We start from the raw sequence: 24864 nt of genomic DNA, 5'->3' as shown, positions 1-24864 counted from the left end.
ATGCCTGCAAGGTGCACGAACAGCGTGTCCTCATAAAGTCATTTTTATTACATCTTAAAGTTATGCACTACTTTTTGTAAGTACCCTGCAAACGCCTTCTCATCCCCACATCTGCAGTTACTGATGCTCAGTCACGGCCCGGCTTTGGCATCTCATGCACATGTACAAAGGAGCATCTCTTATTTGTCTATTCAAAGGTCTTTTCATGTCCTTTCTAACTCAATAACGTGGGTTATAGCATTACTTTTCACAGGTAAATGTATGAAGAGTGACTGAAAAAAACCCTGACAACTTCAGTGCTATTCTGCTGATTGACAGGAGGAGGAGGTAATGTGCAAGGAAACGTCGAAATGTGCCGACAAAAGCAAAGAAGAAGAAGAAGATTGCAAGCTTGGCTGGAGCATGAATGAAAACAGATTTAAGACACTCAGAAAGCTGTGGTGAGTAACACTGAATGCATCTTTAAGTGAACTCTGTGTTCTTAGAAGGAGAGGCGTCTCTGCTGGTTGTTTGATCTCTGACAGGAGGTCACCGTCGAACCTGCCCTCGCATGTTTACCTCCACATGACTGCGCTGCATTACAAGCATCAGGTGTATCCCAGTCAGCAGTCAGCGCTCTGCAGTCAATAATGTGCTGTGCCAGGGGGGGTTCAGCCGCTCCTCTCTATAAACAGTATGCTCTCTAATGTAAATAGTGCAGCCCTACACCCAGCCCTCATTATACACTCTGCCTGTGTGTTTAAGGCTCCTTCAGGGCCTGCAGGCTGCTGTAACAGAAACACACAACAGCACAGTGAGGCTGCACCGCTGCACTACACTGAGCTCATTTAACACAGGGGAGAATCTGCAAGATGTCAAGTCATCCCTGTCCTTGTTCTGCCTCATCTTTTTATGTCTTAATGCATAAAAACTGCAGCTTATGAAAGTCAAAAATCTCACTTTTTTTTAAAGAAGATTTTAAAGTAAAATCTGCAGCTCTGTCTGGAGTTTCCCTTCCAATTAAGCCCATGTGATAAAATGTACTTGTCAAGTTTCTGAAGGCAATTTAAAAGATTTTTGAAGAGCCTCAGCCTTCTTCCCGGTCTCCTCCTGTCATGTCCAAGTTGCGTGAACTCAAGGAAGCCAAATTTAAAACTTTTAAAGAGAAAATCTTGAGTTAATTGTCCTGTTTTTATCATCCAGCATTTTCTTTACTATCCAGAATTATGTAGCAGCACCAGCACGCCCAAGTTTATGACTAACAAGTTATTGAATCATGGAAACAAGATAACATTTCCTTGCAAAAATCTGGAGCAGCTGACAGATACATTTATGCCCTGTCTTTCCTTTCCCTGTATGAGCTGCATTCATCTAAGAACCTTATTGTGATTGTGGCCCTGCAGAGCTCCCTCCTACTCACATTTCCCGCCTATAGAGGTCAGTATGAACTTAAAGAACCACATCAGTTCAGTCGCCACACTGCCCGACAGACTTACATGTATTTGTGATGTAATCTTAATGTAATTTACAAGGAAAAGTACGGTCATGGAAAAGGCTAAACAGACTAGACGACATGTTTATGCGACTGGAGAGCAAAATGGAATTGAATCATGTCTGTAACTGGATCAGTTTATAACTTAATGTTGTTTCTACGTAAACAAATGTCTTCATAGAGTTTGTGGTCACTTGAAACACTCATCAACAGAACTAGTGTAGTTTGAGAGGATGTGATGAAGATAAGAGAGGTAAAAGCCACAAGGAGACTGTTTCAGACGTACCCATTTTATTCTTGTTAGTTAAGTTAATGTTGTATATTTGCTGTCAATTGTACTGGTTATTCTTGTTTTGCCTTGTTAAGCTGCCATTTTATTATTGTAAATAAGTCTATGTGTATTACCATAAAGAATATGTACAATATGTTCATTGTAAATATTTTGTTTTCTTAAAAAAACCCAAAAACCTTTAAATGTAATTTTTTCATCTGAAATGTATGTTTCATGACTTTTGCTTATTTGTATTCCCCAATTTACCAGTGCAATATTTCTGTGTGTGTAAACTTACTAAAAATAACTAAAACTAAAGTATTTATTTCTTTTTATGTTGGAAAAACGAAAAAAGAATGCGTTTTAAAATGTGTTTTATTGTTTGTTAAATCAGAAAAGATGTGGTTAACATTGTGGTGTTGACTGTGAGTTATAGGACCTATATCTTATCTATTATTGGCCGCAGTACGGACAGTAAAAGACCATAAAAATAAGATTGAATGAAATAAAAATTAATTCACCCCTGCCCTTGATAACTGTGGGTCATTTTGTGATTATGAGGACTGTCGCAGGCTGCTTGATCCGCAGCAGCACCATCATCCACCCGGTGAGGTCAGATGAGCCCGGCGGGCGGCGCATTGCTACCTGGCTGGGATCCTGCTCGGCTTTTCCACACAGAGTTTGAGAAGTGCTCTGGACTTCCTGGTACGGGACCATGGACATTTTCTGCTCCAGTTCGTCCGGGGGAATACTACCTGCAGGGATGTGATCGAGGAGGACCCGTCGAGTTGAGAGCAAGGTGAGCCTTCGGTAGTTTGTTAGCCCCGGTGTTGTGAGCTAATGTTGGGGCAGATGGAACTTGTCGAGCTCGTGAAATGCATCTGTCAGTGAAACGGTAGCGTTACTGCGGGGCTGAATGACGGTGGCTCATTAACGGTAGCTTTTCAAAGTGAAACACAACATGGCGACGCGGGTTTTTAGGACTTTGTTGGACGTGAATATGAAATTATTTCTGTTGTTTTACATTTACCAAAGAGGATATAATGTGTTTTATCATTGTAAACTTTATGCTTATTTGTATTCACCGAGGCCTACCTAGCCAAACCCACCACCGTTGAGCTAGCCGAGTAGAACACAACGGCTTCCGGTATCGTCTTACAAAATAAACGACTTATTTACAAGCATATGATGGTGTCGAGGGAGTCGATATATTACATTGAGTGGATGTGTATATTAGTTACAAATCAATCCAAGAAGATCTACTCTGGTCTAGAACCACTTTCGTTTGCATGTTCTTCGTTATATTGCTGCTATTCGTAGTTACACTGAAATAAAGAAAGCACAAAATAGAGGAAAGCGAGTAAGGTGCAAGTGACAGCACGGAAGTAGCATGAAACACAATTTTGACCACATTTAAAATGATAATTAATAATTATTTGATTCAAAAGCTAAAACTGATGCCTTGAGATGTATAGTGATGCCCGTTGCTGATTTTCTTTTTACTTTAAGTGTTTAGACGTCAACGTTAACTATCTACCAGGTCTTTTATTTTGAAAGTCAAGTAGCTGTAATTCCGTTGTTATTTTAGCTGAATGTGTAAAACTTGACGCCCCGAAACCCCCAAGGCTGCCTCCCGCAACGGAATCAATGCGGCCGGAGCACCAATCATGGCCTCCCATTGGCTGTCGCCGCGAGCTTAGAGGCTCCTGATTGGCTGTGACGACCTGTCACTCACTTTGATGATCCTGGAGCTGCTGCTGCTGCATTTGTAGCTTTCAAATCATCCGAGGAGCCTAGTTGTTTACGTTGTAAAATAAGAAACATTCGGACTTTAAACATGAACGAGTGGATTCGGGTTTTTATAGTGGTTTTATTTAAGAAAGTTTAGCTTTGTGTGTTATTTCTCCCCTCACGAGAGAGGAGGTAGAGTTACCTTTCTAGCAAGGTGCGTCAAGCTAAACGGAACTGAAATTCAAACGGATGTAAGGCGAATTTAGTTTCAAAATAAGAGCTTGAAACGTGTCAGTGCCCTATGTATTTATATGTATTTAGGCCATAAAATGTTTTTAACAAACTTGCTATCGTACTAATAGTTTACACAGTAACATTTCATATTAAACATGTAGGAAAAGTATACAGTGAAAAACATATATAAGAGAATGCTTTAAATATATACTTAATGAAGCTTTAGAGCCCAGATTGGAGGACTTTAAACATTTATTTAAGCCACTGGTGTTACGGTGTATAACTTAAAATAACTTCAGCACTATTCCACCAACTGACTGCTAATCTAAAATACTTTTAAGTCACTGTCAATTCACGGAAATCCTCCAAAAGAAAATTGTCCTTTTTTATTTTGAAAGTTTTGTCAGGAAATTATATATTTCAATGTTGCTAACTTGTCATTAGAGTGTCTGTCAATCCTTCCTATCCCGCTTCAGGATAATGCGGCTTATCGCTGTCAGGGGCTTTACAGTTTCAAAACACAAGGCGTGTGTAGTAGCATGAACCAGTGTGACTTAGAGGTGCTTTTAAGACCCTGAACCTTGTAATATCATGTCCTACCTCAGGACTACATTGCTATATTAAGCAAACTTACAGTATCAAGCAAAACAACCACAAACAGAAGGGAAAATAAAGTGTTTAATCGTGTCTTTATGTGACTGTTGTGAGTGTAGGTTGGTTTTCCCTCCACAGAGCTACATCCCCGGTGTTCAGTGTCGGTCTGCGATGAAATGAGCTGCATGTCCGGATGTGTCAGGGTCAGACTATTTGCTTTATCAGCTGTTATTTGGAGCCATTGTGTCACCGCTGCTGCTGCTGCTGCTGAGTTGCTTTTCTGGGATCAGCCGTTTCCCAGCTCTGATACAGAAAGAGATAGGAAGCTAAGTGGGAGCAACATTCCTGGAAAAGGCAGGTCCTGTCACAGTACTGTACTCATTTCGAATAAAGTCGTCATATAGAAAACAAGTTTAGATAACAGTGGCTGTTTGGCTTCAAGCGTTCTGCTACATTAATCAGAGTTTAGGATGTTTTTAGCAGTCTGAGTGCTCCTGAATTTGAATTAAAGCTCCACACACACCGAGCTGAAATCAAAGAAAGTGGTGCCAAAAAGTTGTAAGTGAACGCGCCCCAAAGACTCTGTCGAACGATAAGCTAGCACGTAAGCTCTGCGCCTGCATGAGTGGAAATAACCCTCCACACCAGCAGGTGGCGTTAGTCTGTATTCGTTGTTTAAAAAGGGAAACCAGAAGACCTAAAAGTGCGGAGAACAAAGTTTCAAGCAGCGCTGGCGGCGTCAGCCCTTCTTGTTTTGGTTGTAAAAGAAGACGGGAAGTTTGCTTCAGTCTCTTTCTTTCTTATTGTGTTTTCTCGCACCGCTCCTTCAGCGATGCAACAAGCTCAGTCAGCCGAGCAGACGCTTTTGAAAACCTTACATTTGTTTCGATAAACACGTGGTGATGCTTCCTGCAAACTTCGTGCTGCAGTCTCCGGACGACTCGTATCACGCTAGACGTACAACATATCTCTAATAATCGCTGGTGATGTTATCGCTGTTTGAAAGATAAATGAGTTAGCTTTTGATTTGTCTGCATCACCTATAATCTAAAGTGTAAATTTGTGTTGTTCGTTTGGCCCCTCAGAGGAATACTGTCCTACAGCGTCACCTCCACAGCGGGTAGGTTCTCAGCTTTGATGCTGCATTAACACCAAAGGTCTCTGCTTCGGCAGGTTTAAGGTCTGATCAGTCAAACTGCTGCCCGTACACCACTGTCAACACTTGACCTTTCTGCACCCGGCCCCCTGCTGTCTTTGTGCATAGCTGCTGCTCTGTGTGGCATTTAGAGAGCCGGTGAATGTGAGGCACCCTGCTAATTATAGTTAACCACAGAAACAGATTTCCCCTCTGAATACATGTGTCCAAAATGTGACATTAAGACAAAACAAGAAGCTCATGCTACTGAACTGTAAGTGGCAATATAATATGTATACAAATGTTTGTTTTGCTCCGGACTTTTTAGCTCTTGTTGTGTTAAATTAGTACAAAAAGAGTCCTTAGAATAAGTTTAGGTTTTTACCCATTCTGCAGACAGCCTGTTAAAAACATGCTTCCTAAACCTTTACTGAACTAAAAGGACACATTTCTATGCAGAAAAACATTCCCTTCTTCTGTTACAGAATCTGTTATCTCACACCTGCCACTCTCTGAGCTGTATTTGTATGAATCTAAGCACAAACTGAGAAACGGGCGTAAAATGTCTGATGGGTACAAAAAAAAAGAATGTGCGGCGCTGTGTTGGAGGCGCCGCTGGATGTGCGTCTCAGTGACAGAGAGGAAATGGAAAAGCCGGGCCATCTTCAGGGTCAACAACCACAAATGAGTTCATCTCCTCTTCTGTTCTCTTTCTATCTGTTTCAGCGTCTGCACAGCCTCTCCAGAAACAATTCAATGAGTCAGTGTGTGTGTGTGTGTGTAAACGAGAAGAGTGTGTGTAGCATCAGGTGGCTTCCCAAACTCAGCAGCAGGTTTAGTCTGACTCAATATCCGTAACATAGCAACAGAGACCTTTTCCCTCCCTCCCTCTCGCTGCTTCTCGGCTCGTTCTTTCAGTTTTACACCTTATGATAAACGTGTTTCCTCTCTGATCACACATGAAGATACCTGTAGGCTTTCAGACGATAGAAAAAGATTTAAACTGCAGTTTGAGGATTTACTTCATCTCTGCTCTCTCTTTCTGACTCTGCTGCAAAAGTAAGGAGCTCATCTAAAGTTCAAATCAGAGCCTCTGCTTAGAGTCATCTTATCAGAAGGTTTGAAGGTCAATGAAACAACTTAAAATGACCTTAAAGAGACGCAGAACAACTACAGTGAGAAATACAACCTTCAGAGAGAGACAAAAAACACCCACAACAATGCACAAAAAAGACCAAAAAGAGACTTAAACTACAACAAAGACGTGCACAAAACTGTAAAGAGATGCATAAAACTGCAGAGATGCAAAGAACTACAAAAAGATGCAAAAACTACAAACAGATGCAAAAGAACTACAAACATGCAAAAGAACTACAAACGGATGCAAAAGAACTACAAACAATTGCAAAAGAACTACAAACAGATGCAAAAGAACTACAAACATTTGCAAAAGAACTACAAACAGATGCAAAAGAACTACAAACATTTGCAAAAGAACTACAAACAGATGCAAAAGAACTACAAACAGATGCAAGAAAACTAAAATGATTTGCAATAAACAAATTTTTATCCGATGTAGGAGGGAGGGGGGCTACCAGGGGCCGTAGTTCTCATAACCAGCCCATGCTTATAATGCTCAAACCGTGTTAAAAGAAAATCAAACATTAAATATTGCAGCAGCCTGTTATTTAATCAGAACAAAACCTGTGCAGAACCAGCAGCAGCTGGTGTCCCTTATTTCATTCTGTATGCATATGTAGGCTAAACATCTGTTGGCTGCAGCTTTAAACATATTGGAGCAACATAAGAAAAGTATCGACCCTTTTATTTAATGATTAGCAAGAAAGTTAATTTATGCACTTTTGAAGATATATGAGCAGTTAGTTTAAAACGGCTCCGTGACGTCGGACGTGTTTCTGTGAAACCTGCAGGGCTCCGACTGAATGTGCAGGTCAGCTGAGGTCTGAAACGGATTTCAGTAAAGTGCTGCAGAATTCAACCGACTTCACAAGGCAGGCAGCCCACCCACATACCAGATGTAGCCTCCCAACACACACACACACACACACACACACACACACACACACCAACTCACACAGGGTATCTGCATTCCCTCACTGCTGTCCAGGCCTTGGCACCCTCTTTATTGGCCGCTGATCCCCCGCTGGCTCCGGCCACCGCTCTCTCTTTTAATGCCCGGCTTCACAGCAGCAACACACACCAGATGCTGAGCCCTATGGTCTAAATGTGTGTGTGTGTGTGTGTGTGTGTGTGTGTGTGTGTGTGTGAGAGAGCAGCGTTGGCTTATTACCCCGCATCAGATGTAACTAACCTCATGTCCAACAAACGCGCTGCTGTTTGGCTTCATGGAGTCAGATACAGATAATTTAGAATAAATCAACCACCAGCTGGCCGTGTTCTGTCGAGTCAGTGTGTCGTTAACACACTTCAGAGCGCTCTAACCAGTCTGAGGTTACACGGTTACTCTTTAACACACCGCAGCAGCAGCTACACATCCCTCACAGCTGCCGGCCTGCTGAGTTTACAGCCGAGAACAAAAGGCAGCGTGTTTCTGCTGAGGCTTTGTGGGCTGACGGATACGGCTTTGTGAAGGCAGTCTGACGAGAATGTTCTAAAGTTAATACACGAGATATAAGGTTTTAAATATTTGTAATTAAGTATTGAATAATTTCAGAATAAAAGCTGGTTAACAGACATCTAGAAGGCCTTTGAAACTTGGCTGTAGGTCTGCAACAAACTATTTCATCATCGATTAATCTCCTGATTCTTTTCCCGATTTAACGCTTATTTTTCTGCAGGTCTGCACGAATAGCTCTCATAAGATGCTACCTATCTGTCTCTATGCAGTCAGATGACAACGTTAGCATTTAGCTTGTTTGCATAACTTGCAAAATGTTCTGTAACCAGCTGCTTCTTTGCTAAATGTCCACTCAATGTCTAACACTGTCCATGACCTCTCCAGTCATGTAACTTTTTCCATCATCCACTCATTCAAGCCCAGCCCTCTGACCTCCGACCTCAGCTCAGCCTCTCTAAACTGACCCCGTCTCCTCCGCGGCGCTGCGTTTGATTGGCTGCCTCGTCTGCGGCTCTGTGAGTGTCACAGGTGGACATATGGTGGATCTAATCCCCGTGCACGGCCTCAGAGCTAATAGAGGTTTTCCGCGTGGGCGTGCTCGAGCGTCCTGTTGTTCTCAGACTCACTTTGTTCTGTTTAAAACGTGTTTAAAACCTAATCTGTGCCTTGAAGAATGTGTTCACATCAGCTTATTGAATGTTTCCTTTACTCTCTTTAAAAAACTGCCTCCGCCATCGAACCACTCTAACTCTGCTGAATAGTTCTCTAACTGTCTCAACTCGGCCGTAAGTGATAATGATGGAGATAACAAAGCCCATAAGGCGGTTAAACGCCCTCCTTCAGAATAAAAGCCTCTCTGCACAGGTCGCCGCTCTGCTGCCGGAGCTTTCTGCTGACCTCTGCTGCTTTTCCTCGCAGCCCCCGAGGAGGATATTGAATCCTCCAGCATCTGCAGCAGCAACATAAAGGGGGGGACTTAATTTCTACATCACCTGCATCATTTCCCCCTCCCTCCCTCCCTCCCTCCCACCTCCTTCTTCCTGCCTCCCCTCTCTTCCTCCCTCCCTCCTCGTCCAGCAGGCATCTGCAGAGTGATCAAATTACCCATTATTACCGCACACTATCATCAGATTACTGTTATTTAGCCCAATGACCGGGCTCATTTGGACGGATGGATGCTCACACACACGCGGGCGCGCACACACACAAACAAGGCTCCTCATTGGCCCGCCCTGTGGTCTGCTGTGTCTATCCTGAAGATGTTAAAGAGCCACATCCTTAATAAGTGTGTGCATATTTGTGTAAGAGGCAGTTTGTTATTTCTGTGACATCTGGATGCATCTGTGCACTTTTGGAGACAGTTTTATATTGATTTAAGAGTCTATTATTCCCCCGAAGTCTGAGAAGATGCAGAAAAACATCCAGAAATATCCCAAAGTAAAGGAGCCAAAAGTTGGGAGTTGTTGTCCAAATGTTCAAAAGTGATTTACTGTCTTTTCTTTCCTCCTCAGGTCATGAGTGCCTCGAGGAAAGACCCAGTGGAGAATAACCTCACCTGTCCAAAGCCCCGCCCCACCCGGGCCTCGCCCTGCCCCCCGCCCCTACACTCCCACCATGAGTAAGTTCATCTTTTCCTAAAACCCATGAGCGCCGTCTTCCTCCCACTTGAGCTGCGATGGAGGCTTTTGCGTCTCACAAACGTCTTTGCAGTGTGTTTTTCTTGTGATGCTGCCTGCAGGTGTGGGAATCTTACTTTTATTATTGCTATGCCGTGCTCTGCTGTGATAGGCCGCTTTTTTGTGGCTCAGCGTTAGAGCCGGTTGTCTCCCAATCGGAAGGTTGGTTGTTTGATCCCTGATTGCTGCAGTCTGCGTGTTGAAGTGTCCTTGGGCAGCACGCTGAACCCCAATGTGCTCCTGGAGGCAAAGCCATCAGTGCATGGCTGTAGTTAGCTCCTGATTGGAGATCGGGACTCGTGCATGTGTGTGTGTGTGTGTGTGTGTGTGTGTGTGAGTCCATAAGTGTCTTTTTACCAAGGGGCATTTTGTTTAAATGTTGCATCTCCACATTTGTCACAGCTTGACGCACTTTTGAACCGAGGATGTGTCATTTGGCTCTCTCAGGTTCTCCCTCCTTGTTCCTTCTTTCACATCCTCAGTGGGCGGAGCTAAGACAAGCTGTCGTAATGATATGGAGCATGATGTGTTTTCTAAGTCACCCCAGTATTTGTTTCCTGGATCAGATGTTCCGTACCAAAGTTTTTACATCGGTTCATGCACGACAGACAGATCTATGAGAGGCTTGAAGGAGATAGCGGTATTGGTGCATCGTTATTGGTATCCGTGTTATTCCCTAAGACCCCAACATGTCCCCTTGGTGTTTATAGAAACACTTCCGTCCTGATTTCTCCTGAGAAATGGTTTTTGGTGCCTTTAGAGGAACAGAAACTGTTTCTGTTTGGGGAAATTGACTCTTGTAACGTTGGACTGGACTGTTTGCAGGAGCCACTTGTATTTCCTGCTTTTATCAGCACGTGAAATAAGATGTTTGTCTCGTGCAGACCAGTTTGAACAGGACACTCTTGTAGAAATGTTGCATATTGTACCTGTAAGTATTTAAACGTAGCTTGCATCCTGCCTCTGCCTCCTCTGCGCCTCCATCCCGCTCCTCCCTGAAGCACAAACATATGGCACACACACGCAGAGCGAGTGCCGCAACCCTCAGCACCCCGTCACTCATCAATCACACCGCAAAGCATGATGGGAGGGCAGATGTAGAGGGGTGTGCACTCCATCAGCTCCATCTACAGTATGGTTTATATGTGTGGTGCACCGCTGCATGTCGGTGTGACTGTAATGTTACGGCCTCACATGTGGGCTCAGCGTGAGTCATGCAGCGAGGCCAGGCGGCAGTACGTTCTGGTAATGTCTCTTATGTTCATACAGGCGTGCACACACACACACACACACACACACACACACACACACACACACACACACACACACACACACACACTCTCTGCAGCAGTACATTTGATCATTTTCCCCTCAGGGGGGCGTGTCCTCTGTTCTTCTGAGCATGGCTGTGGCTCATATGGATGAATTGTACGTCCTGAGTGTTTCATAACACCAAACATATGACCTGATACGATCAATATGTGCAACATAACACGTTTATTCCAGCCTTGTTCAGTCATTTCAGACATCAGACTTTTGTTATGGCTGTATTCTGCATTCCTCCGGTGTTTTGAAAGGAATATGCACCTTAAAAATGATGATGAGTGATTGAAGCGGAGGACACACATCAAGATAATCAAGCTGATTTTGGGCCTGAGTCCCTCCTCCTGACAAAAGTAATCAAAGTCCTGACGTTTGATGGTTCTAAAGATGATCTCTCCAGATGTTCCTGCGGTGTGAGCGATGTTCGGAGTGATTTTACTTCCCCCGATCTGCTCGATGATTTAGAATATTAAACATGTTCAGTATTTACGATCTGATATCCTGCTGTGTGGGGGGAACCCCGAGGACAGCCGAGCACGCTCTGTGTGGATCCTCACGTGGAACCCAATCTCGGATCCCATCGGCTACAGTCTGAGACGATATAGTCTCTGGGGACACCGATGAACGTGCCGGACGGTAAGCGATAAACGACTTACTGTCAAGACTTCCTTTCCCGCGTGCTGCATCGTTACAGAAAGAGAAACCGTGTTCTTGTGATGTACTTGTTATTAACGGGTCTCACCTTTGCCCAAAAGAGGAGAAGAAAACTTTTAAAATACTTGTTTGTTGAACGGAGGTCGGATCGATCTGATGCATTCGAGGAAGTCAGGAAATCTGAACGCTGACACAGCGTCAAAGGAATTCATCAAGTTAAATTTTAGATCTAGAACAGATTGTTAGCTGTTAGCATGCAGACGTCTGTTTATAGAGATTAAAGCCGGGATGTCATTACGGCGCATTACGTTCCACCTGCTTTTGCTCTCCTCACTGTTGTTCCTGCATACGCCGCAGCCTGCTGATACGTGATTGGTCAATATTACTCGGAGCGTAGTTCAAACAGAACACTTGCCTTCTCGGAAATCCACCTGCCTACAGATTCTACGTTTCTATGTAGAATCTGTAACGATAGCCAATCAGGACGCGAGCTGACTGAAGCAGGAAGCACAACAACCGCAGCCATGGCGACAGAATCAAACGTGAAGCGTAAAGTAACACGTACAGCCCGTGTTCACGCCGTCTCCACCACTTTCTTCCAAAAACCATCATCGCCAACTCTTCCTGCCCGTCGTCGGCCATGTTTGTTCACTCTAAAGTCTCGTTTGTGACTGTTGGTTGGACAAAAGAAGGAATTTGCAGGTGTCATTTTAAGCTCTTGAAAAGCTCTTTTCCACAGTTTTCCGAGCATGCATAAACGATAAGATTAACGGATTAATCGTGAAAATCATCAGCAGATTATTTGATAATCAAAGTAATTGTCAGTTGCAGCCCTAAGGAGCGGGAAAGACTGCACAGAGTACATCTCACTCACGAGTCAAGCATGTCTTTCTCTCACTGATATCAGACCTCCTCCCCTCTCAGACCGCCGTGTTCTCTCCTCTGTTTAGCTCACATCACAGATAAGGTTTGAACAGGAGCCAGTGGTGTTAACTCGCTGTGTGCCGGCCACGTCAGAGAGGGAGAGAGAGGGAGAGAGAGAGAGGGAGAGAGGGAGAGAGAGAGAGAGAGAGCTGTGAGGCTGCGGACGTGTACACCAGGGGGCTGGGACTGGGTTACCAGGGCAAACCAGCGCATGTGAGGCGTTTACTGGAAGGCGATTGGATTAAAGCTGCTGGAGGGGAGCGCCGAGAGCTTTAACCCGATTACTGCCTTTTCTTTTGCACACTCTGCCGACCACACACACATACACAAACAGGTGTGTGTATGTGTGTGTGTCAGGAAAGGTTAGGTGCTTGATCTGATTGATTATGGGTGATGAAATTGGAGGAAAGCGTGATTGATGAGCAGGAAAAGCCCACCAGCAGCTCGCTGGTTTATTCGCTAACTGCTGCCTCTGTGTGTGTGTGTGTGTGTGTGTGTGTGTGTGTGTGTGTGTGTGTGTGTGTGTGTTCCCCTAAGGCCCTGCAGCTTTTAATACAAACAAATCAATACAGTGTTGCATTAAATACATTTAATAAAGTGTATGAATTTGTCTCGTTCGATGCAAAACAATCACAGTTATGTGTTGCTGAATGTGACCTGGGCGCTCTTTGTACTCGGCTGTCGCTCTGGGAAAAAGGCTGATGTGTGTTTAATCATTCATACCAACCTTTGATGGACTCGCCTGCTCGCCTGGAGATGCTCGACGATGTTGATATCCTGAGCTAATTGCCTTAATTACCCCCCCGACAACACACAGAACCGCACACAGCTCACGGCCGGGGGGCAGGGCGGGGTCAGCTTCCTCTCTTAACGAGGACGCGTGATTCGCTCCGGAGTTGTCTGAGTTTTATGCCGTCTTCGTGCTGCTCTTCTACTCTGACGGTAGATTTGTGATGAATTGAAACGCTGGACAGGATTAGCTTCACACAATCCATTTGCTGATTATAGGAACTGTTTAGGAAGCAATCTCCTAAACCAGAGCTTCTGCGATGTGCTGCAGAAGTGGCTTACAGGTCTATTTCAGGCGGGTCAGGAGCTTGTTTGAAAAGGGCTTTTATTCTGAAATGCATTTTCCACTTCCTGGTAAATGCTGAGACTACAACTTTTTGTTTTTATCAGGAAAGTTCACGTTATGCTTGAAGAGTTTTTTAGCAGCCTGACTGAGCTATGAACAAGTTTATAGCGTTCGTACATTATGGGCATTTCCATTTATCTCAATATTCGAGTAATCTAATTACCTCATGAACGAGTAATCGAGTACTCACAAATTATATACTTTTTACTGTTAAAAAAAACCTGGAAACAAGTGCAACTGCATTTAGCAACCTTAACAGGCCCTTCAGTGTTAGCTTAGCTTCCTCGTAGCTGCTGTCCGGCGTGATGGTGGCTCGTACTCCGGCTCTACAAACGCCATCAGCTCACGGAAGCCTTCTCCTCCTTCCACAACACTCAATGGGAGCATGTCTCCAGTCGCCGCGTTCGTTATTAGCAGGCTAATCTTCTCCGCTCTGGTATCATCACACTGGCGTGTGCTAACAGAGCTAGCACATGATGTGATATGTCTGTCTGACTCCACTGGCTTCTTGTGCTTTAGGTGCGTGTGGTTAAACATCGCATTAGTGTTTCTATGATCTACAAGTTTAACGCCACACATCTTGCACGGCACGTTATCGTCGTCTTTTTTGTCAGAGTACTTCAAGACATCACTTTTCCTGCTCGCGGCTGACATGGTGCACGTAACTGAGTTAAACTACTTTAGCCGAAAACAGCGGCCTCTGTACTCGATTATTCGTCCCCATCCCGACTATGTACGGGGCAAAAACCAGCTTATGCATTCTCTTTTTATATAACCAAATTATAATGCATTTTTAAATGTATATTTATTGTTCTGATTTATCGACTTGCTTAACGTTCATGCTCAGGTTTCACAGAAGAAAGGACATCGTAAAAAGCTTTTGTGTGACACTTCTTTTGCAGAATTCAAAGGATTCAAATCATATTTAAAAAGCATCGACTTATTTCTGAGTCTTTCAGGACGTCAGAGAGGTAAACTAAAGATTTAAGGTGGAGTAAAAATGCTACTCGAGGTGCCGGTACAGCTCAGCGGTTAAACCACGCGTCCCATGTGCCCGGCTTCGACTCCCAGACCTCGGCCCTTTTGCCCAACGTCGTCCCCACTCTCTCTTCCCCCGTCTCCGACACTATCCACTGTCCTCTCTCTAAAATAAGGGCCAAAAAATTATCTTTAAAAAAACTAATACAATGCTTCATTACCTCCTCTCAGTTACTAATAAATAAATCCTTCCATACAGGCCTCTTCAGTAGTTTTATTATTAGATGTCTGTGATCTTCTGCTCCCTCCGATCACAACATGTCCACATCGCTGCAGGCCGGACGTGACCGGACAAATCACACTGACGTTGCTGTGATCAGAAGGCGTCGTTTGCCCTAATAGCCACACAGTTATTATATTATTATACCTGCTAACAATACACTGCAGCGCTGTCTGTCAGAGTCAGAGTGACAACAGTGGAAGGAGAAGAGATTGATGACAAATGAGGAAGAGACTCGAAGCTATGTGCGGTTTTATTAGCGTGTAAACAGAGCTGTTAGGTAGAGGAGGAGGATGAGTCACAGTTTCTGTCAGAGCAGTGGTTCACTGTGTCATGCATACAGATCAGGGGTGTGTTACCTGAAGGGAGCAGGTGTCACATGGCATACAGCCAATGAGAAATAAGAATGAATAGATGGCTCCAAAACCAAGATGGCGGCGGCCCTCAATTCAGCCGGACAAAGTGTTGAAAGTAGTTTAGAAACTGCTGACGTGTGATATTTAAATATTATCACTAAAGATGGAGTTAAACGTGTGTTTTCTGCACCTCCTTGCCAACCTGTTTCTAAAATAAGAAGCCCCCACCCTGAAATTACCCTTTTACAGAGTCAGTGTTGTTATTATGTCAGAAAAAAGGCACACTTTGCGACCTCTGAACTTCGAGGTAGCCGGTTTCAGGAGCACTTGAGGGCAGCATGAGTGTGCAGGCATGGACGGTTAGCTCCAATCTGTTCACCTGTCCTTCACTTATTCCAGCACGTACACACACACACACACACACACACACACACACACCTCCTTCATCTCCCTGTCAGAGGAAAAGACTGATGTCATCGGGTGGCCTGCCGGGCACGCTGTCTGGGTGTGGTGCAGGATAATTATCTCCTCTTCAAAGCCTCATCTGGTCTCCATCTGCTGGACGGTAGCACGGTTAGCTTAGCCGCAGAGCAGCCTCCTTTAATACCCAGCTAGACCTGCAGTTGCTCTTAAAAGTGGGCAGGTTCACAAACACGCAGACGCACACATTCACACCTGGAAGCTGCTCAACACAAACAGAGTTAGACACAGACAGGAGCGTTTGTCTGGGCGAGTGGTTTTAGCTGATCCACATTTTCCAAACCTCGGGTCCTTGTTGAACATGGCTTACAAGCTACTGATTCCCCGATGATGTCAAACATATGACAGCTAAGGGTGCTAACGTCTCGCTGCAGTGTAGGTCATTCTCCATGCAGGAAATAACTGTTAGCAGGCGCTGAAAATAGCGCTGCGTTCAGGGGTTGTGGTAGAGGTGTGTTGCTTCCAGTACCACCCTGTTGATGACAGCGTGGATGTGTGATTCTAATGCAAGTAAAGCTTCTTCTGACTTTACAGCAGGTTTTATGAAATAATTTAGCTACTATTAAATCCATCGCCAAACAGTATTGATTAACCAATTTGAGTATCTAAAAATAACCTAATCTGAAGCTTGTTCTTTGACCTCAGTGTGAAAAAGGAGGTCGTTGTTATGTGTTGCCTTTTAAAAACTCGGGTATCACAGGAATTTCAGATTTACTCACTTCTTGTTTTTACTACATTTTTGTTAGTGTTTCCACATTCCTGCGGTGCTTGAAGGCAGCATTTATTGTTGTTATTAAAACCTTAAATCCCTGTAGTGACGATGACACATCTCCTGGAGTAAAGCGTGTCTTCTTACCTCACACAGGCTCCAGGTAGTCACATCCTCTCTGCCCACAGAGTGACTCACGGCTCGTTGCTGGAGAGTTGGTATTTGCTGTTTGGAAAGAACCTGAGTGTCGGTTTGTTGTTGTTGTTCCACAGGTCGGGCGGGTTTATTCGCCCGCCAAGCTTCCTCCGACTTCAAGGACTCGTCACCCCGAGCGTGCTGTGAGTTTGAACTTGAGTAGAGATTAAGGATTAAGATGAGTCCAGATTTTATGACAGATGACATGCTGCTTCAATTTACCACCTGTAAGGCCTCCTGCGGACAGGAAGTGAGGCGCACGCTGAGGTTTTGGCGGCCGTCTCTGGTGTGACATTAACACAGAACACTGTTTTCACTGCAGCAGCAAAACGGTCATACAGCAGCTTCTGTTTACTCCCAGAATGCCGCTTTGTGTGTTTTCTACTCCATATTCTCTCCCCTTTTTTTTTACCCACAATTCAATTTGTTTCACTGGCTGCTTTATCGGCGTGACGCAGAGATTTCATAAACCTCTGAAGCAGGAGCTGACTTAGGGGAACACTTTGGCTGTAGCGCAGAAAGAAACATCGATTAGTTCTCTTCACTGTATTGCCTCCTATTTTTTCAAGCTACATGAACAGCTGTGTGAGACTGCAGCGTTTATTACACACTGTGATAGCTGCAAAATGTTCTGTAACCTGCCCTGTGGCGTTTCAGGTATTAACTCAGGTAGTAACTCTTACAAATGGTCACCAGCCTGGTAACCCGAACCTGAAAGTATGGTAGCCATTTTTACCTTATAGTAAGAGTGTCTGCTGTACTGTACTAGGGCCCGATCAGACTGACATCACTGGCGGTTTTTTCTCATTCCCAATCAGATGAAAGGAGAGGCGGGCCTTCTGTCGGTTAACAAAGTAACGGTTAGGTGAATGACCGCTCATGATTCCGTGGTTGCCTTAACAACGGTAAAAAAAAAAGCCTGTGTTCCGTCTGATCAGGGCTTTATGCAGCTGCAACATAGAAAAACCTGCTGGCAAAAGTTCTGACAACTTTTCAGACATATTTCTACAGAGAGACTTTTATTTAAGAGTGAGACGCTTTTTAAAAAAAGAAACAGCTGTTATATCGCTCTCTTAAATTCTCTTCGTAAATTCTAACAAATTAATTACTTTTGACTTAGTTCAGTTTATCTCAACTTCAAACTCTCCTGTGTCGACTCGTTTCAACTGCGGGAACTGATTACCTTCAACTTTTTAAGCTGCATTAACACAAAACAAAAACCGTAACGTTCGGTGTATAAGACAAACTTTTAATACATTTTTTTTCATCTATTTATAGAAACATTTTACTTTTTTTTTCAATAGCTTCCATGTCATGTGACCCAGCGTCCTCAAATCAATGTCACATGTTAACACTCACTCGGACAAATAAGACACACCTCATTACAGTGGATTTAAAAGCTGCTAATATTTTATATTCATATTTTTATGGAAAATTTTATGTGTTTTTAAAAAAAAAATTTCAACGGACATGCAGCGTCATGATCACCATTGCAGCCGCCACCCTCACAACAATCAGCGTTACTGTAGGCTGCCAGCTATCGCTAGCTACCACACATACTTTTATTGATTTACGTTGCAGCTGTTACAGTTGGTCTCCTGGCTGTCGGTTGCAATGTACAGGTACCTATTAGTGATTTAGACCTCACAGTATGTCAGAATAAGGCACAGGCTTTAAAAATAACAGTTTGTTTGTGTTTTCATTAAAGGGAATCTAGACCAGCAGCTCCCATGTTCTGGAAGGCTAATATCACAGTTTTTTTCAATGGAGTTTGGTGACTTTGAAGAGAGCGATGTAACGGCCAGTTCTGGTCTCAACAAGCAGCTTACTCTTAAATATAACTTCCTGAAAAGTTGTCAGAACTCTTGTTTTTAACGTTGCAGCCATTACAGTTGGTCTCCTGGCTGTCTACAGTAACCTACCAGTCATTTAGACCTCAGAGTATGTCAACATAAAGCCCAGGGCTGCTAAATATCAGATTCCCTTTAAAGAACAAGACCTTTAAAATGAGTCTTGATTTTACTCAAGAATTTTGACTCAGACATTTGATATTATCTCAGTCCGTCTGCTTGGGGGTTGTCTCCTGAGAAAGTGAACTGTGCCTCGTGCAGCTTTGATTGACACAGTTTTGCACATACAGCGACACACTGCCACATTTAAAAGGGATGTTTTTGGTGAACTGGGACCAGAACTGAATCCAGAATCCTTCACTTGAAAGTGATCTCTGCTTCTTTCTGTGCCGTTAGACGCGACGTCTCTCCCATCTCTTCCTGCTGTCTTCCTGCTGTCCTCCTTCCCCTCTCTTGTTCCGTCACGTTCTGTTTTATTTCAGTCCACGTCGATTGAAGATAAGCGAGTGTGTGTGTGTGTGTGATGCCAGTGGTGTGCAGGAATGCAGTTCTTCCTCCTTCTCGGTATTTTCTGTCCTTTCTCGCGGCGCTGAGTGATGCTCGGATGTCATGTTTGTGGGGACAGGGAGGCTGTGTTGAGTTATAGGGGGAGGAGGGGGAGGGGTGAGGGGGGGGTCACAGGAAGGAAGCCGTGCTGGAATCCGATTACATCTCCCGGTAAACAGGGCAGCAGTAGGAAATGGATCCACGGACCCTGCTGTCCTCGGGGCACCAGGCTCCACATGCTGCAGCTTCCAGGTTTATTAAATGTTAGAGAGGCACACGCACATCCTGGTGTTTCACATACCTGAGCACATCCTCACCTGCACTCAACATGCTTATTAAAGACTAAATTTAGCTCAGCCAGCGTCCTCACCTGCAGTTTGGTTTTAGGGTTACTGAAGATGTGATCTTTGGTCGTCTGTGGATAAAACATTAAACCAAAGTTTTTTTTACTGTTTCTTTCAGATTTTAGAGACAAATGTGGACTTTTACTCTGAAAGGTTGTAAATTCCTTCTTGGAGTCTTTGTGTGACATCACATTGAAACTGACACCTGAACTTTCCGTGAAACATTAAAACTTTAATGGTGACATCATCCTGCACGACAAAGTGTGAACTTTGGAGCAGGAACTTTCCAACCTTTTACCTGGGGCTTTCCTTCACCTGGACTTCTGGGAACTTTTTTAGACTTTGGTACAAAGTTCGTAAATGTTTTGAAGGCCTAACTAACTATTAACTGTACTTGGCAAGGCAAGGCAGGGTATTTATTTAGCATATTTTAGGCCCATTCAAAGGCAAAGAAAAGCATGAAATTGACATTTTATAACAATATTTTATTGTTGATTAATCTGATTATTTGGGTTCTCTACACTGTCAGAGAAAGGCTGAGGCTGGGCAGTGGTTTGCTCCATCGTCCCGCCCTGTTTCGTCTTGTGTTAGGCTGTGTCTCCTTTTCTGACTGACTCAGCAGAATCTTTACTTTAGAGAGACGAGACAAAAATCATCTTTACTCTCCGGGTAAGATGTTAAAAAATACTTCCTAACAAACCTTGAAGACAAACATTGTATGTCAGTTAGAAAAGGACACCACATTGTTAAGATCCAGATCTGCATTAGTGATATTTCTTTGTGCATACGAGTGCTGCAGCTGGATCCAGAAGCCTCCGAGTGACCTCTTCCTAAACATTCAAACATTCTTCCTTTTTTTAATAATGAATTGTCCCCGTTTGCTGTTTTGCATGTTGTAGTTCCCCATGTCGAGATGTGGCGACACGTCTGTGAAGGTTCTCGTACATCCAGGTGTGTGTAGCTGCACATCTTCAGTGCCTCCCTGAGATGTTTCTGTTCCTTCTTCTTCCCCTCTGTCCTAGAGGGCACATTTTGAGCCCTATGACGGAGCATTCAACAGGGTACATGCAGTTTTAAATACTCTGCCCAAACAGCTGAAACCACACAGCCCACCAACACCAGAGTTTAGAACTGAAGAAGCCTTTTGGATGAGAGGTGAAGCGTCCAGTTGTCTTTTGGATTAGGCTTCGAATTTGCTCAACCAAAACGTGATTGAAAGTAACCCCAGAGATGTGATTTAATAAAGCTACATGAGCAGCGCCAAAATGTAATTGCAATCTCAAGCATTAGCCCAAAGTGGGAATAAAACTTTATTTATATATTTAGAGTTTTATAAACGTCCTGCGGGGGAAGTGGGACAGACATACCTTTGATTTCTGCTGTTTATGCTCCTGCACACAATCCTGCTTCAACAAGAAGAACACCTTCATAAGAAGTTTAAGAAGCATCTTCTTGTATTTAAAATGGTAAAGATATTCCTTTTGAACAGATGATTGCCTCCATGCAAAGTTTGTAGTTGCAGGGCTTCGGTAATGGATTTTTGATTGGACGGATTGATTCCTCTCGCCCGGCGGAGCGTGCAGGAACAGCTCTGAAGCCGTTTTCATCACTGATCCTGCTGCTGGCTGCAGCTGAAAGAGAGTAACAGTGTTTGCACTGCCACCTGATTATTCCACTGCTGCTGGGCAACTTTTCCATACCGCTGCACTTTTATCAAGTTTCCCGGCTGTTTCATAGAGCTCAGAGTGGACGCTGGGAGTCACAGAGGGCTGCTGAGGCATTTATCCGCTCTGTTCTCGAAAAAAGTAGCAGCAGACCAAGTTTGTTTTTCTTATTTGCAGAGATGAGAGGAGGAGAGAGCGGCGCACACAGTCAGTATAACATTATCAGGCCATAAATAAAAACATTTGCAGGTTTATAGGATGCAAACTTCTGCAGCTCCCTGCAGCTCTGTGGAAATGTAGTTTAGATCCCTGCAGCTATCGTAAATATTCTAACATTCGGCTGCACCAAAGGAATTCTGTTGAATCAGCCGAGTTTGTGCAAAAAATACAGATTCAGAAGCAGCTCCAGTTTGCACACGCACAAAGAAGAAATAAACGCCGTTTTATATCATCCAAAATGATACTTCAAGCCAGATAATTGCACCCTGAAAATTTGGTAGCAACCCACACAAATGTCTCCCTCTTCTCTCTTCTGCTTTCTCCCTCACACGCAGAGAAATGATGGCGCTTCCTGGTCACAAGCCCTCCACGGCCTCTCTGTGTTCTGTTGCCATGGAGAGCCCAGCGGAGCGGCTGTGCCCTGCTGCTCAGAAAGTTTAGTCCATCAATACTTAATGCTCGGACTTTAGAGGGAAGGGATGTCGAACAATGAAAGCTTTGCTGCGTTTGAATGTGCGGCCTCGATGCCTTTTAAAGGTGCTCTTCTTCAAAGGGATAAAAAGGAAGCATGATGTCATTGCTGTTATCACTAACATGCAACCTCCCAACGCGACCACAGGCAGTTGTCTTACAGTAAACCAGTGATCTCACACACACACACACACACACGCACACACACACACACACACACACACACACACACACACACACACACAGAGGCCAGTGACAAACATCTCACCGCCCGTCAACTCATGACAAACGACGCACACCCTATCGACCAATGTCAAGTGGGATACACCTGATCGACTGTGTGATGTATGAACACGTGTGTGTGTGTGTGTGTGTGTGTGTGAGAGAGAGATTGAGACGGTGAGGGCGGGCATGGAGCATTGTGGGTAATATTCGTCGACTCCCACGCCTGTGCCGCAGTCGTAGATCTTCGGCTGTCTTCCTCTGCGTGCGTCAAACCTCCTCTTCCTCCTCCTCCATCCTCCGTGCTGCTTTACTGTACCGGCTGTTTGTTTAACTGTCGCCTTGTAAAGAACACACATACACACACACACACACACACACACACACACACACACACACACACACACACATTGTTTACCGAGCTCCCTCTACAGGAGCTATCGAATCTCCCACCTTTGTGTCGCTGTTTACAGTGAGGCGGGGTCAGGCAGGCCTGGGAGAGGTCAGAGGTCAGTCATCGTGTGGAGTCACAGTCAGACTCAGACTGATTCATTGGCTCTCTGATCTGCTCGTCTGTGGTTGAACTCTAGAACGTTTACTCGCTAGTTTATTTTCTGATTGTTTGAGAGTCAAAACTGATTTGAAAGTACTTCATGTTTACTCACCATGAATAAGGCTGCAACTTGCTGTTATTTGTATTATTGATTCGTCTGATTTAATGCCCTACTGATTGATGAATAGTTTGGTTTATGAACTCTTAGGAAATAGTTGTCCAGAGCCCTCACTGACATATTTGAATGTATTAACCCCTTAGATATTAACTTTACTACCATAAAGGACATTTTAAAAGATGCAACCGATTCATTCCAGGTCTGTTTGCTAAAAAAAAACACTTTCATCAAGACTCTGAATCTCAAATTTCTGCCTATGCTAAGGTTAGCACCTAGCATGGTGACGGTCCATACCAAAAATACAACTGTATAGGTCTTTGCAACGGTTTTTATAACCCATACACAGTTATAAGCTGTGTCCCAATCCAGCGGCCGCAGCCTTCGAAGGACGTATTTGAAGGCCGATTGCGTCACAGAAGCCCATCGAAGGCTGTCCCAATTCAAAGGCTCCTTCAGATGCGGCCGACAAATGCGTCCTCCGTTTCCCAGGCCATGAAGGATCCATCGGGTGCATCCTTCGCGGCCCAACGTATCCCAAGATGCATTGCGCAGCAATTCAAACGAGATGGCAGACTTTTGAACGGCCGAGGAATACACTTTAAAATTTAAACATTTAGCCAGTGTTACACATGTAAGAAAACGAAAGGATCCTTGCAACAAATTATCTTTAAATGAATAGATTAACTTACTCGACATTAGCTATGCTAGCTATTTAGCCCACTAGCTACCTGTTGCTACCCGACAGGAGCGGCGTTTGGTGACGCAAGGGTAGACTAGTCCGTCTCCTTTCAGTTCGGCTTTAACGGTCTACGCAGTTTGTGAATGGAGCATCCTCCGTGGACCGCCTCCTTCGAAGGCTGCAGCCCGTGGATTGGGACAAAGCTATAGTTCAGCTGTGCTCTCTAGTTGCCATAGAAGGTATTCGGGGAAAAAAGGTGGAGGTCCGGGGATAGTGGTTCAACTACTTAGCTTCACTTATGTCAGGGGTTCTCAAACTTTTTGCAGCCAGGGAGAACATTTTCCAAGGACCCCCTCATAATCGTAACACCGATGAAGCACATGCTTACGATCATTTGCACTCTATATGCTGTTGAAACTTATCAAATAAATACTTCAGACGTGTTTCATGGCGATAAACAGAAAAACATTTCATTTTGAATCATGTTAATATCACTTTAAAACAGAGGCTCACTTTATTCAAACTGCTTGTGGGCTCAACTTGAGCATTTATACTTTTCAAGTGATTCATCTTAAAAGCTTTCAGAAGGTGCACAGCTGCAGGAACCTTTCGCTGCGACCTGAGTGAGCTGAGTCATTCATGACAGATTGACGTGATGTGTCACAATCATGTCAGTTCCGATTGGTCCAAAGCTCACGTGGGCGGGAGTAATGGACACAAGTTGCTTGTTTCATTGGCGCAAATGGTCGTCATCTGTAGACATGCAGTTTGTAATGATACAGCATGGACCCCACTTTGAGAACCACTGACAAACTAGTGGGACTTGACCTCACAGCAGACGGGGGAAAGCATTTGTTTGTCTTCCTTCAGAGGAGTGTGGCATGCTTTAATCAGATATTGGGGCGTTTTTGTGGGTGTTTAAAGACGGATGTTGACATTTGATTGCATCAGTTATACTTGGTCAGCATGCCACCATGGATTGATGCCTTTTTACAACTCGTATGCTCATAGCACATGGGACTTGAAGTCTGTTTTTGGAGCATTTAATGACTTTGATAGAGTCACCAGCGTACCAGAAAAGGAGGGAGTCAGATGATGGGAATCATACGTGGTCACCATGGCGCTCCAGATCCAATAACATTTATTTATGTGGCCTAAAATCAAAAATCGGTCTCGTAGGACTTTGCAGTCGGTCCACATCTGACGCCCTCCATCCTGACACGCTCGATTCTGAGGAAAACTCAAAGAACAGGACAGAAAAAGGAGACGATGAAAAAGTGCAATTCAAATAAGACTCTGGGAACAGAACGGAACGTGTCTCTAACCACAAGAGAGAGCGCTCATGAGTCATGTGACTCGTGTTTACACATGCTGGTTTGCAGTTTATGGGCCGTTTCAAAACCACTTATGAAAATGCTTCAAATTAAAGTTAACCATTGTGGTTCAAAGCCGA

At 44.1% G+C, this 24864-nt stretch overlaps 1 protein-coding gene across 1 annotated transcript in view; it reads left to right on the top strand.

Moving 5' to 3' along the window:
• The first annotated feature begins 2456 nt into the window (after positions 1–2456).
• Positions 2457–24864, top strand: part of usp6nl (USP6 N-terminal like) — an 86027-nt gene continuing 63619 nt past the window's right edge. The window contains exons 1-2 of the mRNA XM_069670988.1: positions 2457–2541; positions 9547–9653. Coding sequence (XP_069527089.1) covers positions 9650–9653 — 4 coding nt within the window. The 5' untranslated portion in view covers positions 2457–2541; positions 9547–9649. The remainder of the gene's footprint in view (positions 2542–9546; positions 9654–24864) is intronic.

The sequence above is a fragment of the Semicossyphus pulcher genome, unplaced genomic scaffold (genome assembly GCF_022749685.1).
Source record: "Semicossyphus pulcher isolate SPU_LCO1_2020_fin unplaced genomic scaffold, fSemPul1.0.p SCAF_20, whole genome shotgun sequence".
NCBI lineage: Eukaryota > Metazoa > Chordata > Actinopteri > Labriformes > Labridae > Semicossyphus > Semicossyphus pulcher.
The sequence above is the reverse complement of the archived record's forward strand: the minus strand, read 5'-3'. Positions and strand labels throughout refer to the sequence as shown.